At 38.0% G+C, this 14,438-nt stretch overlaps 2 protein-coding genes across 2 annotated transcripts in view; both read left to right on the forward strand.

Moving 5' to 3' along the window:
- Positions 1–6,788, forward strand: part of dnah12 (dynein, axonemal, heavy chain 12) — a 32,233-nt gene extending 25,445 nt beyond the window's left edge. Inside the window, exons 64-74 of the mRNA XM_067370419.1 lie at positions 958–1,211; positions 1,342–1,482; positions 1,577–1,714; positions 3,674–3,907; positions 3,995–4,183; positions 4,282–4,385; positions 4,469–4,673; positions 5,965–6,102; positions 6,194–6,285; positions 6,369–6,436; positions 6,541–6,788. Of these exons, the coding sequence (XP_067226520.1) occupies positions 958–1,211; positions 1,342–1,482; positions 1,577–1,714; positions 3,674–3,907; positions 3,995–4,183; positions 4,282–4,385; positions 4,469–4,673; positions 5,965–6,102; positions 6,194–6,285; positions 6,369–6,436; positions 6,541–6,734 (1,757 nt within the window). The 3' untranslated portion in view covers positions 6,735–6,788. The remainder of the gene's footprint in view (positions 1–957; positions 1,212–1,341; positions 1,483–1,576; positions 1,715–3,673; positions 3,908–3,994; positions 4,184–4,281; positions 4,386–4,468; positions 4,674–5,964; positions 6,103–6,193; positions 6,286–6,368; positions 6,437–6,540) is intronic.
- Positions 6,789–8,268: 1,480 nt separating this feature from the next.
- asb14b (ankyrin repeat and SOCS box containing 14b) lies at positions 8,269–14,331 on the forward strand. The gene is made up of 9 exons (XM_067371870.1): positions 8,269–8,390; positions 8,473–8,525; positions 8,620–8,751; positions 8,825–8,983; positions 9,635–9,880; positions 11,533–11,710; positions 11,798–12,341; positions 13,658–13,811; positions 14,159–14,331. The coding sequence occupies exons 1-9, from the start codon at positions 8,269–8,271 to the stop codon at positions 14,329–14,331; spliced, it is 1,761 nt and encodes a 586-aa protein (XP_067227971.1).
- The last annotated feature ends 107 nt before the right edge of the window (positions 14,332–14,438 follow it).

The following is a 14,438-nucleotide window of genomic DNA, read 5'->3' on the forward strand; positions in this document are numbered from 1 at the left end:
GGCTGGTATACATAACACAACTTTTCCAACCACAAGTCCTTGGCCCAATGCCATAACCATGTCTTCAACATTGGTGTCTGATATGCCAGTTATTTCACATTCAGTTATTAATTACATTAATCATATCATGTTAATCAAATAATAGCATGTTTCCGATTCAAAATGGTGAAATTTCATAAAAATGTTGAGTAGTTTGCACCCCTGGATATTACTGTCGGTCGCTGAATATTTAAATCATAAAACTGTCATCAAATATTAAATGTTTAGCTACTTAAATCGCACTGCTTAAACAAAAGTGTTGCATTGGAATTCGCACTCATCTTCTGTGAACAGTAAGCCCCACCTTCTTTGATTTGATTGGCCAGCTCACTCATTCTGACAATGATGAGCGCTGTTAGACCGCTGAGGAAGACCAGCCTAAAAATGTAACTTTTAAAACTTTTCTTGTCATCCTAAAAAATAAACAGAGTGGTGCATAATGGAGTACAGCAGAGCAGCATCAATAATATCAAGTACTGGGGTGGACAATTTGACCATTTCTAATCATTGGGGGACATTTTTCCTCCTCAATGTCTAGGGTGGTTACTGGTAGAAATCATGCTGGGGGGTCAACTGTAAAAACTGTCATAGCAAGAGACATTAAAAACAGCAAGACATGACCAAAGACATCTATCTGACGCATATGTATCAGACAATTAGTAAATAGCGCAGACGGAATGCAGGATGTGCATGAACATCTTCTTTCTTCAATTTACAGAAGTTATTATTTCTCAGATAGAAGAGACATCTTTGTGTTTATAGCACAGATCAAAATCATAATTAGTTCTCTTGAAATTAAGTAGGTTTGGCAACCCCTGGTGGGGGTGTATAATATGAATTTCAATATCAAGGTGTTAAACCTGTTAAACACATTTAAGTCAAATTCTACATTAAAACACTGTTTTGACTTTTCCTTAGGTCTGCTGAAATTTGCCAATGATAAGAACATGGGTGGTTCCCAATTTAAATCCATCTCTCTGGGACAAGGCCAGGGTCCAATAGCAGTGAAGATGATCCGCTCAGCCATGAAGGAGGGCACCTGGGTGTGCTTGCAGAACTGCCACCTGGCCGTGTCTTGGATGTCCACTCTGGAGAAGATCTGTGAGGACCTCTCCCCGGACACATGCCATCCAAACTTCCGTCTTTGGCTTACCAGCTACCCATCACCCATGGTACACATACTGTACACTCCTGAGTAGACAATTGTTTTTTTTCCTTTGAACTATAACTATTGTCAAATCAGTACTTTACGTTCCTGTATATCGGAGGACGTAATTGATGATGATTTGTTTGCTCTGACAGTTTCCAGTGACCATCTTGCAGAATGGAGTGAAGATGACTAATGAGCCTCCCACTGGCTTGAGGTTAAATCTGTTGCAGTCGTATCTTTCTGACCCCATCTCTGACCCTGAGTTTTTTGCAGCCTGTCCTAACAAAGAGCCAGTGAGTACATTACCTGTTAGCAGTCTTATGTTGACTCTTCCTCATGTTTTGGATATACAGTAAGAGTATTTTATTACTGACTGCTGTTGTGTAGGTCTGGGAGAAGCTCTTGTACGGGGTTTGCTTCTTCCATGCTCTTGTCCAAGAGAGGAAAAAGTTTGGGCCATTGGGATGGAACATTCCTTATGGATTTAACGAGTCGGATCTGCGTATTAGTATCAGACAGCTGCAGGTAAAGCACCTGAATTCTCACTACAGTGTCATTTCCACCACATTTAATGTGTTTAATAGCACTCTGGTGGAAGTTAAAATTGTTTAATTAATAAACTCCTTTATCTTTCTAAGGCAAATTTCATCCTAAATACATTTAAATAATATGCTGCGAAATTTCCGGGTATTTTGGATTTTTTGAAAAACCTACTTTTGCGATCTAGTCCTAGGTTTTTGACCCGATCTGAACCAAACCAGTGCAGTGAGATTCTCTGGAGTCTGATGGTCAAAAAGTTGAAATAAGTAAAAAAAAGTTGAAATACTGATTCACGGTCCCTAAGGGCCGGCAAAACATTTGAGGTGGGTGGAGCCACTTTTACTAAAATGGCTATAACTTGTGAATGGAATGAGATATTTTCACCAAACTCAGCACACCTATGTAAGAGCTCATTCTGTGGTCGTGTGAAAAAGGATGCGGCAACTGGCCACTTAGTGGCGCAATAACAGGAAAAAAACCTGAAAATGGCTATAACTACTTAACCGTTAATCCGAGCGACTTGAAAATTTCCGTGCAGCATCTTCGTCCGAGGGGCCACTCTTGTCTATGAGGACATTGACACATCTCGAAAACGAAAAAACGTGCGATACACGATGCTTTACGCACGTGAAAAATGCGAAGGCGCCCCCAGTGGCCGATTTCTTTAGAATTTCTTACAGGCCTTTAGCCCCAGCAAATTTCCGATCGGCCTCCGTTAACCTTGTCTGATAGCTGCTCAAAATTCAGTGGTCGACGGCGGACATTCGTACGCCCACTGCATTCATACCACATGGTAGAACTCCTCACTCTGAGCAACTTTGCCTCTAGGACCGCCGCTGTCTATCGAATTGTTCATTAAATATTGGAGATTATTTCAAAAACCAACTTTGGCTCAACCTCAAGAACTCTTAAAAAGCTTTAAAAACCATATATTTTCAATGGTAAATTGCCTGTATTGGCTGTAAATGGTCTTTTCCTTTTATAATTTAAGTGGTTACATGCTTACTAAATAAAATGTAAAATCTTTTTGCACAAGTGCTTAAAGGCCTTAAAGGTGCCCTCGAATGAAAAATTTTATTTATATTGGCATAGTTGAATAACAAGAGTTCATTAATTAATTAATCATTAATATGTATGACCCCAATATTTGCATAATGCCAGCCCATTCGACGCATTAGACAAGGAAAGGCAGTATTAACGGCTGGATCTGTGCACAGACAAGGTAAGCAAGCAAGAACAACAGCGAAAAATGGCAGATGGAGCAATAATAACTGACATGATCCATGATATCATGATATTTTTAGTGATATTTGTAAATTGTCTTTCTAAATGTTTCGTTAGCATGTTGTTAATATACTGTTAAATGTGGTTAAAGCTACCATCGTTTCTTACTGTATTCACGGAGACGAGAGTCGTTGCTATTTTCATTTTTAAACACGTGCAGTCTGTATAATTCATAAACACAACTTCATTCTTTATAAATCTCTCCAACAGTGTGTAATGTTAGCTTTAGCCACAGAGCACAGCCTCAAACTCACACAAAATCAAACGTAACCATCTAAATAAATACTTTACTCACATAATTCGAAGCATGCATGACGAACATCTTGTAAAGATCCATTTGAGGGTTATATCAGCTGTGTAAACTTTGTTTATGCGATATATATATTTGAGAGCTGGTGGGGCAGAGGGAACGCATCTCTTAAAGGGGCCGTGCTGAAAAAATCAGTGCATAGTTAATGATGCCCCAAAATAGGCAGCTAAAAAAAATTAATTTAAAAAAATCTATGGGGTATTTTGAGCTGAAACTTCACAGACACATTCAGGGGACACCTAGGACTTATATTACATCTTGTAAAAAAACAATCTAGGGCACCTTTAAAATGCTTGAACACCGATAATTGCTGCTTGCAGCTATATTTATATTTACTTTCTGTATCTCAGCTCTTTGTGAATGAGTACCAGGAGGTTCCCTTTGAGGCCATCACATATCTGACTGGAGAGTGTAACTACGGAGGACGTGTAACAGATGACTGGGACCGTCGCCTCCTCATGACAATCCTCGCTGACTTCTACAACAAAGACATTATTGACCACCCACGCTACTCCTTCTCCCCCAGTGGCAATTATCACGCACCTCCAAAATCCATCTATGAAGACTATGTGGAGTTTATCAAGGTACGACTTTATGATAGCTGCTGACCTCGGACTAAATTTAAACTCAATGAAAACAATGACATATAATGCACTTCTTATGCTCCACAGAACCTGCCTTTTAGCCAGCATCCCGAGGTGTTTGGCATGCATGAGAATGTGGACATCTCCAAAGACCTTCAACAGACAAAACTACTATTTGATTCCCTCATCCTGACCCAGGGTGGTGGTTCAAAGGGTGGGGGCGGCTCTGGCGGGGATACCACTCTACTGGACATTGCTAATGACATCCTGTCTAAAGTAACTCATCATTTATAAGATTAGAAATTGTTATTGGGATAAAAAGTTATTTGCATATGTGCCAGTGATTTATTGACATTCTGATTTCGGTCATGCAGCTTCCAGGTAATTTTGACATTGAGTCTGCCCTTGTCAAATTCCCTGTGTGCTATGAGGAGAGCATGAATACAGTGCTTGTGCAGGAGATGCAGCGGTATAACAAGTGAGTCCTCAGAGCTCAATAGAAATAATTCTTTATATGTGAAGACGTTTATACTATAATTTGTGTGTACTTTCTTCTTTCAGTTTGAGCAGTACTATACGTGTGAGTCTGCAGAACCTGATAAACGCCATTAAGGGGCTGGTGGTGATGGATGCAGAGCTAGAGGCTGTAGCCGGCAGTCTGCTGGTGGGGAAAGTGCCAGAAAAGTGGGCCAAATGCTCCTATCCCAGTCTCAAGCCATTGGGCAGCTATGTCAACGACTTCCTAGCCAGACTCAAATTTCTACAGGTCAGTGACCACACATAGACAACTCCTCACAGAAGCCAAAGGTATCAGACCAAAAAAAATGTTTGTAATTTTCACAGAAGAATACTATAAAAATGCTACTGTAAAATGCTTTTTTAAAGTAAAAACTATAAATTACCATATAATTTATGGTAAAAAAAAAAAAACAACATTCCCAGAAGTCCTTGCATTACACATCACATATGATTGCATTTTTAAAAAAAAATAATTTAGTTTCTTCTCATTTTTATTCAGTTTTTGTTCTTTATTTTTGTTCTTCTCATCTTCATTACATCAGTAATGTACATTAGTGTGTTTTGTGTTATATTTTGTTATTTAGTTAATGTTTATTGCATTATTTTAGTGTCATGTGTGTTACCCTGATGGTGTTTTGTGTCAAAAATGAAAATAATGTCATTTATTACTCACCCTCATGCCGTTCCACACCCATAAGAGCTTCATTCTTCTTCGGAACACAAATTAAGATATTTTTGTTGAAATCCGATGGCTCCGTGAGGCCTGCATAGCCAGCAATGACATTTCCTCTCTCAAGATCCATTAATGTACTAAAAATATATTTAAATCAGTTCATGTGAGTACAGTGTTTCAATATTAATATTATAAAGCAACGAGAATATTTTTGGTGTGCCAAAAATCCCAAAATAACGACATAGTGATGGCCGATTTCAAAACACTGCTTCAGGAAGCTTCGGAGCGTTATGAATCAGCGTGTCGAATCAGCGGTTTGGAGCGCCAAAGTCATGTGATTTCAGCAGTTTGGCGGTTTGACACGCGATCCAAATCATGATTCGACGCAAAAGATTCATAACGAGCCATCGGATTTCAACAAAAAAATCTTAATTTGTGTTGCGAAGATGAACAAAGGTCTTACGGGTGTGGAACGGCATGAGAGTGAGTAATTAATGACACTTTAATGTAGAAATATTAACATTATATTACCTAATGAAATATACTTTTTTAATATATATATTAAGCAGCACAACAGTTTTCAACATTGATAATATAAGAAATGTTTCTTGAGCAGCAAATCAGCATATTAGAATGATTTCTGAAGGATCATGTGACACTGAAGACTGGAGTAATGATGCTGAAAATTCAGCTTTGTCCTTAAAATTACATTTTAAAATATATTCAAATAGAAAAGTTTTTTAAATCATAATAATATCTCACAATAATATAGTATTTATTGTATTTTTGATCAAATCAAGTAAATTGAATTGAAAAAATATTATTTGTCTTTGTTAATGTGTCTCTGTGTCATATTCTATTCCAGGACTGGTATGACACCCAGAAGCCCCATGTATTCTGGTTATCTGGGTTTTTCTTCACTCAGGCTTTCATAACAGGAGCCTTGCAGAATTACGCCAGGAAGTACTCCATCCCCATTGACCTGCTTGGCTTTAATTACGAGGTATCATCTGCTGCATCTGTCTCTAGGCTGAGAGTACTTTCATTAGGAAAGAGACGATTTGAGAGCAACATTTTGTTCTTTATTGCTTCAGGTTCTGCCAATCGACACCTCCGACTCATCTCCTGAAGATGGAGTCTACATTCATGGCCTTTTCCTGGATGGAGCTCGGTGGGATAAAAAAAGGCAAGAGAAGTTTACATGGCAGGAAGATGCTGGAAATAATCGTTTTTGAGTTATATTTTCATGAAATGTGTTCTTCCTTGCAGTGGAGTGTTGGCCGAACAGTATCCCAAAGTTTTATTTGATGCAGTCCCTATCATCTGGATCAAACCAAGTGAGATAATAAATGTTATGTGTTGATTATTAAGTACATCTATATCTATCACTTCATGCTTTTGTAGTTACTTTGCTCAGCAACCTCTCTAAATCTGTTTTTAGCGGACAAGAAGGGAATGGAACACCCCAACAGCATCTATGTGTGTCCCCTCTACAAGACCAGTGAGCGTAAAGGTACGCTGTCCACCACTGGCCATTCAACCAACTTTGTCATCAGCATGACACTCCCTACCAATAAGCGTCCTCAGCACTGGATCAAGAGAGGCGTGGCTTTGCTATGTCAACTAGATGATTGACACCGAACCCCTTTGACTTAAGATTTTCCACTGTGTCCATTAAAAATATTATCTCAGCAAATATTTCTGACCAACATGTCATAATTCTATACTATTGTCCTCTTTATATGTGTTTTTCAAGTACATATAAGTACAGAATATCTACATTGATGTTTTATTCCAGGAGATCCAGACAGGTCAAAATATTTTTCTGTATAGAATTTGAATAAGACCTAAAGAACACATTCAGTCAGGTAATAATAATATATAATATATATATTATTTTAATATTATTTATTAGGATATATTATATTATATAATAATATATATTATTATAAAATTATAACACTTATCAACTTAAATGCTTATATTTTGTAGAAACAATTCTGTAGAAAAATATTTCTTCATGATACAGTCTATATTATAATATTTAAAGGGGTTCTTGATTGTGATTTAAATTCTACAACATACTGTACATTAAACATTAGGATGGGATGGAATAGGGTGGATCAGAATGGGAATATATTATATTCTTGCTTTTAAGTACTAAGGAATATTCTTCCATTTTATGTTATTCCATTTTTTCCTGTTGTGATTTAATAATTCATACATCAGTCTTAATGTGCATCTCTGGTGGGATTACGTTATTTAATCAATGCACAGCTTCCTGTTTCTCTGAGAGTATGCGTTTTATACAGTCCACTGTGAATTTCAAGCCGTGTGGTGAAGGTTCACTTCAAATAGAGTGCTGAATGCAAGAGAAAGCGTGGCACGTCGCATATGTTCCTAAGAACACAAATACTAAGAACATTAACTCTCAGATCAGCTGTCCGGGTAGAATTGCAAGACTGACTGTCTCGCAGTGGGTCAAAGCCAGGTGTTGGTTGGTTGGCCCAGGAGTTAGCGAGTATTTTTAACCATGCAGGGATATAAATAGAGTGTTAAGCGACCAAAAACACAGTACAGATACAACTGCAACGACTGTTTTCAACATTTCCTGTTGCCTCAAGGTAGAACGAACATTTGCCTTTGAATTGAGCATATGTAAACAGATTATTTCTCCTGGAAAAACTCTACAGAAATAGATTGCATGGAATGTGTTGCATGTTTACAAAACATACTCATAGTAATTCGACAGTCATTTAAAGAATGAAGTTACCAAAGCAGCTAATTGTGTTATTAGGCTCTTGTTATACTTTTTCTATTCATTTTAAATATGAATTTAACACTGTAATGCAACAACCTCAGAGTTTTGAGTGCCGGTTACCTCATTTTGTAATTCAAGCCAGCTCAGTTGAAACTAGAGCAGATATTTTCAGCTTTGGCTATTGTATGCTCGCATGCATGTACAATACAGTCTCTTAACACATTGAATTCGAGAGTCAAACTAGCAGGATGCTGGTCATAATATACATAATGTACCATGACCATGCCATTTGTTGTGGTGGCAAATTTGAAAATCCTTCAGGGCGAAAAAGATACTGATTAAGTCACATTCTATCATCCATTTGCTGTAAAGTCCTGTGGTTCTGGTTGCCAAGTTTATAACTGAAATATGGAAGAGGTGTATGATGCTGCGGAGGATGACTGGGATGATGATGATGAAGATGAGGCCACTCAGTACATGATTGAACAGAGTCTATTGGAGTACGGCAAACATGCTGATTCAGCAACCAGGTACTGGTAAATCCCACCATTTTAAATGCACTAATAGTGTGTGTTTTATGATGGAACATTTTGTTTTGATGTCCCTCAGCAGTGATCCATTAGACCTCATTGACCATGAGGAAATTTTCACTGCTATACAAGCTGGTAAGAGTGAAATCCTCCAAAAAAATGTTCATGAGCATTTTCAGTGTTCCAAGTTCTGGAGTCTTCATGCCGTTCCTTCCTTGTATGACGTCAGGTAATGAGGATGCTTTGAAGGTCCTGGTGCAGCATAAGGAGGCTCTGTCTAATGCCGACAGCAGGGGCTGGATCCCTTTGCATGAGGCAGCGGTGCAACACAAGAGGAGCATTCTGGAGATCACTTATGCAGGTCTATGTGATATCTATAGTTATCTCACTAACCCTCCAAAAACATTATTTCTTAATGAGAATTCCTCGTTCAGCATCTCCTCAGGGGTCAGGGCAGTGCCGTACTCTGAGGGGGGAGACTCCGTTGTTTCTCGCTGTTGTTCACGGTCTCAGAGAGAATGCCACATTCCTGCTGCAGAACGGTTGTGACCCTGACTGCAAAAATGAGGATGATGACTCTGCATTGGTTGCAGGTGTGGAACACAGTGCTATTTTTAGCATACTTAGTAAGCACACATTTAAGATTAGAACCACAAGACACTCTTTTTTTAGACACAGATTTAAGTCTATCGTTGTTTTAATTCATGTTTTACTGATAAATCGCATACTGCGCTTCAGTATATTCCTTTGATGCTAAGTAAAGTTTAGCACCCAAGACAAGGAACTTTTCTTTTCTTTTCTTTTCTTTTTTTTAAAATACGAGATAGAGATGCACAATATATAATCCATACCGTACCATACCGAATAACAGTATTATTTTTATTTTGTTTTATTTTATTTTATTAATTTGTATTAATTTATTAATTAGATTTATTAATTAAATTGTGCATACTTATTTCCTATATTTTTACATTTAGATGATCTTTTCAGTCATGTAACACTCACTTAAAGTGAATATTTAAAAAACACTAATAATTTAATACTGTTAAATGTATTCTGTAGCAAAAAAAAATTTGTTTAATTTTAAAAGTGTGATTTATATTTATATAACTATTTAACAAAATAGTATTAATTAAAAAAATAGTATACAACATGAAAACAGTTATTGGTATCAGCATGAATTTTAACATCATAGACTGTATTTGACACAAGTCTAATTAATACATCAATTGACTTTTTTTTAGCCATAAAGAATGACCAGTATGACCTGGCTCTGCTGCTGGTACGCTACAATGCCACAGTGGACCAAAAAGGAAGTCTTCAAAGAACTGCTCTGCATGAAGCATCCGTGCTAGGCTTGGATAACTTTGTCTACCTGCTTCTACAATCTGGCGCTGACCCAAATGCCATTGATGTGTGTGAACATACCGCTGTAGGACTTGCGGCTCAAGCTGGACATTTTAACGTTGTGGAGGTTCTGCTTCAGAAAGGTGATTTTGAAATGTGCCTGTGGCTAGAAATTCAGTAAGCATCTGACTTGATTCAGCCTGTGTTTTTTTTTTACTGCTACTCGTAACAGATAAAGAGGTAATAATTATAAAATATAATATTAAATAGATTAGATTTTTAAGATATCTATCTATCTGTCTGTCTATCTAGTCTTTGTCTGTCTGTATGTCTATGTATCTATCTATCATCCATCCATTTGTCTGTCTATCTAGTCTCTATCTAACTATCTATCTATCCATCCGTCTGTCCTTCTATTTAGTCTCTGCCTGTCTATCTATCTGTCTGTCTATCTATCCATCTGTCTATCTAGTCTCTGTCTTTCTGTCTATCTATCCATCCATCCATCCATCTATCTGTCCGTCTATCTAGTCTCTGCCTGTCTATCTATCTATCTATCTGTCTGTCTGTCTGTCTGTCTGTCTGTCTATCTATTTAGTCTCTGTCTATCTATCCATCCATCTATCTATCTATCTATCTATCTATCTATCTATCTATCTATCTATCTATCTATCTATCTATTCTCTGTCTGTCTGTCCATCTATCTATCTAGTCTCTATCTATCTATCTATCTATCTATCTATCTATCTATCTATCTATCTATCTATCTATCTATCTATCTATCTATCTATCTATCTATCTATCTATCTATCCGTCTGTCTATCTATCCATCTGTCTATCTATCTTTCTGTCTATCTAGTCTCTGTCTTTCTGTCTATCCATCCATCCGTCTATCTAGTCTCTGTCTGTCTATCTGTCTGTCTATCTATCCATCTATCTATCCGTCCGTCTGTCTATCTAGTCTCTGTCTGTCTATCTATCTGTCTGTCCTTCCGTCTATCTATCTATCCATCCATCCGTCTGTCTGTCTATTTATCTATCTATCCCTCTGTCTGTCTGTCTATCTATCTGTGTGTCTATCTATCTAGTCTGTGTCTATCATCTATCTGTCTGTCTGTCTATCTATCTGTTTGTCTGTCTGTCCGTCCGTCTATCTATCCGTCTGTTTGTCTGTCTGTCTATCTATCTATCTATCCATCCATCTGTCTGTCTGTCTATCCATCCATCTGTCTATCTAGTCTCTGTCTTTCTGTCTATCTATCCATCCATCTGCCTATCTAGTCTCTGTCTGTCTATCTATCTGTCTGTCTATCTATCCATCTGTCTGTCTATCTATCTATCTATCTATCTATCTATCTATCTATCTATCTAGTCTGTGTCTATCATCTATCTGTCTGTCTGTCTATCTATCTATCTGTCTGTCTGTCCGTCTATCTATCCGTCTGTTTGTCTGTCTGTCTATCTATCTATCCATCCATCTGTCTATCTGTCTGTCTATCTATCTATCTATCCATCCATCTGTCTATCTGTCTGTCTATCTAGTCTCTGTCTTTCTGTCTATCTATCCATCCATCCGTCTATCTAGTCTCTGTCTGTCTATCTATCTGTCTATCTATCCATCTGTCTATCTATCTATCTATCTATCTATCTATCTATCTATCTATCTATCTAGTCTGTCTGTCTGTCTGTCTGTCTATCTATCTATCTATCTATCTATCTATCTATCTATCTATCTGTCTGTCTGTCTATCTCATTGGTCACTTTTAATAATATTTAATGACCCGCTTATGTTTAGGGGCCAGTGTGTGGTCCAAACCTCAACTTCCAGGTTCAGCTTCAGTTTTATTTGATGCTGCGGCTTCTGGAAACCCTGATATCATTTCACTGCTGCTGGAATATGGAGCCGATCCCAACGTGCCCACCCACACAGGCCATCTCCCCATCCACCGTGTAGCCTACCGAGGACATCTACTGTGAGTAACGCACTGCTGAAGGGTTAATCAGTGTAGTTCTGATCCAACCAGAAGTCACGAAAAAATCTGTGTTTGTATCTTTCATAGAGCACTGGAGCAGCTGATCCCTGTGACTAAGAAAGAGGTGATCAAAGAGAGCGGCATGAGCCCGTTACACTCCGCCGCTGCAGGCGGTCACACCCAGTGCCTGGATCTGCTCCTGAGCTCTGGGTTTGACCCTAACTTCATGCTACACCCCAGAGTGCGCAGAAACTATGAGGACGAACGCAGGTCAGCGCTGTTCTTTACTGTATCAAATAATGATGTCCAGTCAGCAAGGGTGCTTCTGGAGGCCGGAGCCATGCCCAATCAAGACCCAGTCAACTGCCTGCAGGTAGCCATGCGACTGGGCAACTACGAGCTCATCAACACTCTGCTACGCTACGGTGCCAATGTAAACTATTACTCCCGTGTCAACACCACCCACTTCCCTTCCGCCCTTCAGTACGCACTAAAGGATGAGGTGATGCTGCGCATGCTACTCAATAATGGCTATGATGTGCAGCGCTGCTTTGACTGTCCGTATGGACAGGCCTCACATGTGCCCGTGGATTATGAGGGCTGGAGCGCCTCTGTCATCAAAGACGTGGTGGTAAGACCACTTGCTGCTCATTTTTAAGCTGTGTCTGTATCAAGACATATGATCTGATGCTGTTGAATGAATAATTCACCCCCCAAAAATGAAAAATCTATGATCATTTACTTTCCTTCATGTGATTTCAAACATGTACGCTACCGGTCAAACGTTTGGGGTCTGTAAATGTTTTTTTTTTTTTAAATACAGTAATACATTTATTCAGCAAGGTCGCATTAAAGGTGCTACAGAGGATCTTTTCGTTGACTGAGAAACCAAAGACTGTTAGTGAGTTTTTGAAATGAGCGCATGCGTAAGAACAACCCCCCTCCTTCACCGCGCTTTTTAAGGGAACGCCTCCCAAAACTCGTGCAGGAGTATTGGAACACGAGTGTTTACCACCGGCATTCTCTGTATCGTGTTACTGGATTCATTATGTCGGACTCACCGCAGGTAACTCATAATCTGCAGTTGTTGCTCCTGTCTCCTGACAAAAACATTGCATGCGGCGCCTGTGGAGTGTGGAAAGTTACTGGAGCGCGCAGCTGCACACATCTCTCACAAGAAACGTCATGGCAGTGATTGACAAGCCAGAGAGCCAATCGTTTATGCGATGATCGCGTAAACAATTGGCTGATGTTTTTAAGGCCCTACCTCATGCACAGATGATGTATATTAATAATATTCCTTTCAGTGCACCTAATAAATATCAGTTAGTAAAGACAGTTTCAAGTAATTTTGAAAAAATATATAAAACAAAACATCCTCTGTAGCACCTTTAAATTGATAAAAAAAAACCATTTATAATAATGAGAAATCTTTCTTGAGCAGCAAGTCAGCATATTAGAATGATTTCTGAAGGATCGTGTGACACTGAAAATTGGAGAAATGATGCTGAAAATTCAGCTTTCACAGGAATAAATTACATTTTTAAATATATTAAAATAGAACATTTAAATGGTAATGATATTGTATTTCATAATATTACTGTGTTTTATGTATTTTTGATCAAATAAATGCAGCCTTGGTAAGCATATGAGAGTTCTTTCAAAAACATAAAAAAATCTCACCAACCTCAAAATGTTTAAACGGTAGTGTATGACATTCATTCTTGCGTAAAAAACAAAAGAAGATATTATGAAGAATTTTGAGGTCCAAATTTACAACAAACAAAACAGAAAAGAGACATTTTCAGAATACCTTCTTTTGTGAAGAATGAAAAAAAGACATACATATTTGTAACAACATGAGGGCGAGTTAATGATAACAGAAGTTTCATTTTTGGGTGATCCCTTTAAGGTACCAACTGTATATCTAAACTTATTTTTGTGCAGTTCTGTGAGGTGATCACAGTGTACTGGCTCAAGCACATCTCAGCACAAGTAGTGAGAATCATGTTGGATTATGTTGATCACGTGACTCTCTGCTCCAAACTGAAGACTGTTCTGGTTGAGCAAAAACAGTGGCCGGAAATATGTAAGATTCAAGGTGAGTCACGTCTTGAGATTGAGATCCAGAAAACCTTTAACATGAAATTCTCAGCAGGGCCGGTTGCATAAACTGCTAAGACTAGTCTTTCAAGTTAGTCATAATTTTTTAGTCAGTAGTCAGTACATAAAAACATAATAAAAACGTACATTAGTTTCATTGAAACTGAAAAGTAAGACTGATTATCCCTAACCAACTTCTAGTTAGTAATACAGTTACTAAGACATAATCTTAATATAATGGCTATGTTTATGCAACTGGCCCATATAGTGTTATACTTGTCTTAAGTGATTAAATACATTGAAATGTAGCATATTCTAATTTATGTATGATTTCTGCTTTATTAGAAAACACTCGAAGCCTGAAGCATCTCTGCAGACTGAAGATTCGTGATTGTTTGGGTCGCTTGCGTCTGAGGGCTCCAGTTTTTATCAGTTTCCTGCCTCTGCCTGCCAGTCTCAAAGACTATATTCGCTTCAAAGAATATGATATTTACAGTAGAGGAAGTATGACAGAATAAAACCAGATGGATAAATCTGTACATGAGAAGCTGCTGATATAACAAAACTCTATGGATATGCTGTTTTTTTTACTTTTTATTGAACAAAATATTGTAAAATATTTGTT

Source organism: Chanodichthys erythropterus, chromosome 20, assembly GCF_024489055.1.
Source record: "Chanodichthys erythropterus isolate Z2021 chromosome 20, ASM2448905v1, whole genome shotgun sequence".
NCBI classification, from domain to species: Eukaryota; Metazoa; Chordata; class Actinopteri; order Cypriniformes; family Xenocyprididae; genus Chanodichthys; species Chanodichthys erythropterus.

Bases quoted from the DNA above. Each gene is read 5' to 3' on its own strand.
- asb14b (XM_067371870.1), top strand. From the start codon at position 8,269: ATGGAAGAGGTGTATGATGCTGCGGAGGATGACTGGGATGATGATGAT. The intron at 8,984-9,634 runs GTGTGGAACACA...ACTTTTTTTTAG, and splicing joins TGACTCTGCATTGGTTGCAG to CCATAAAGAATGACCAGTAT. The intron at 13,812-14,158 runs GTGAGTCACGTC...CTGCTTTATTAG, and splicing joins GGAAATATGTAAGATTCAAG to AAAACACTCGAAGCCTGAAG.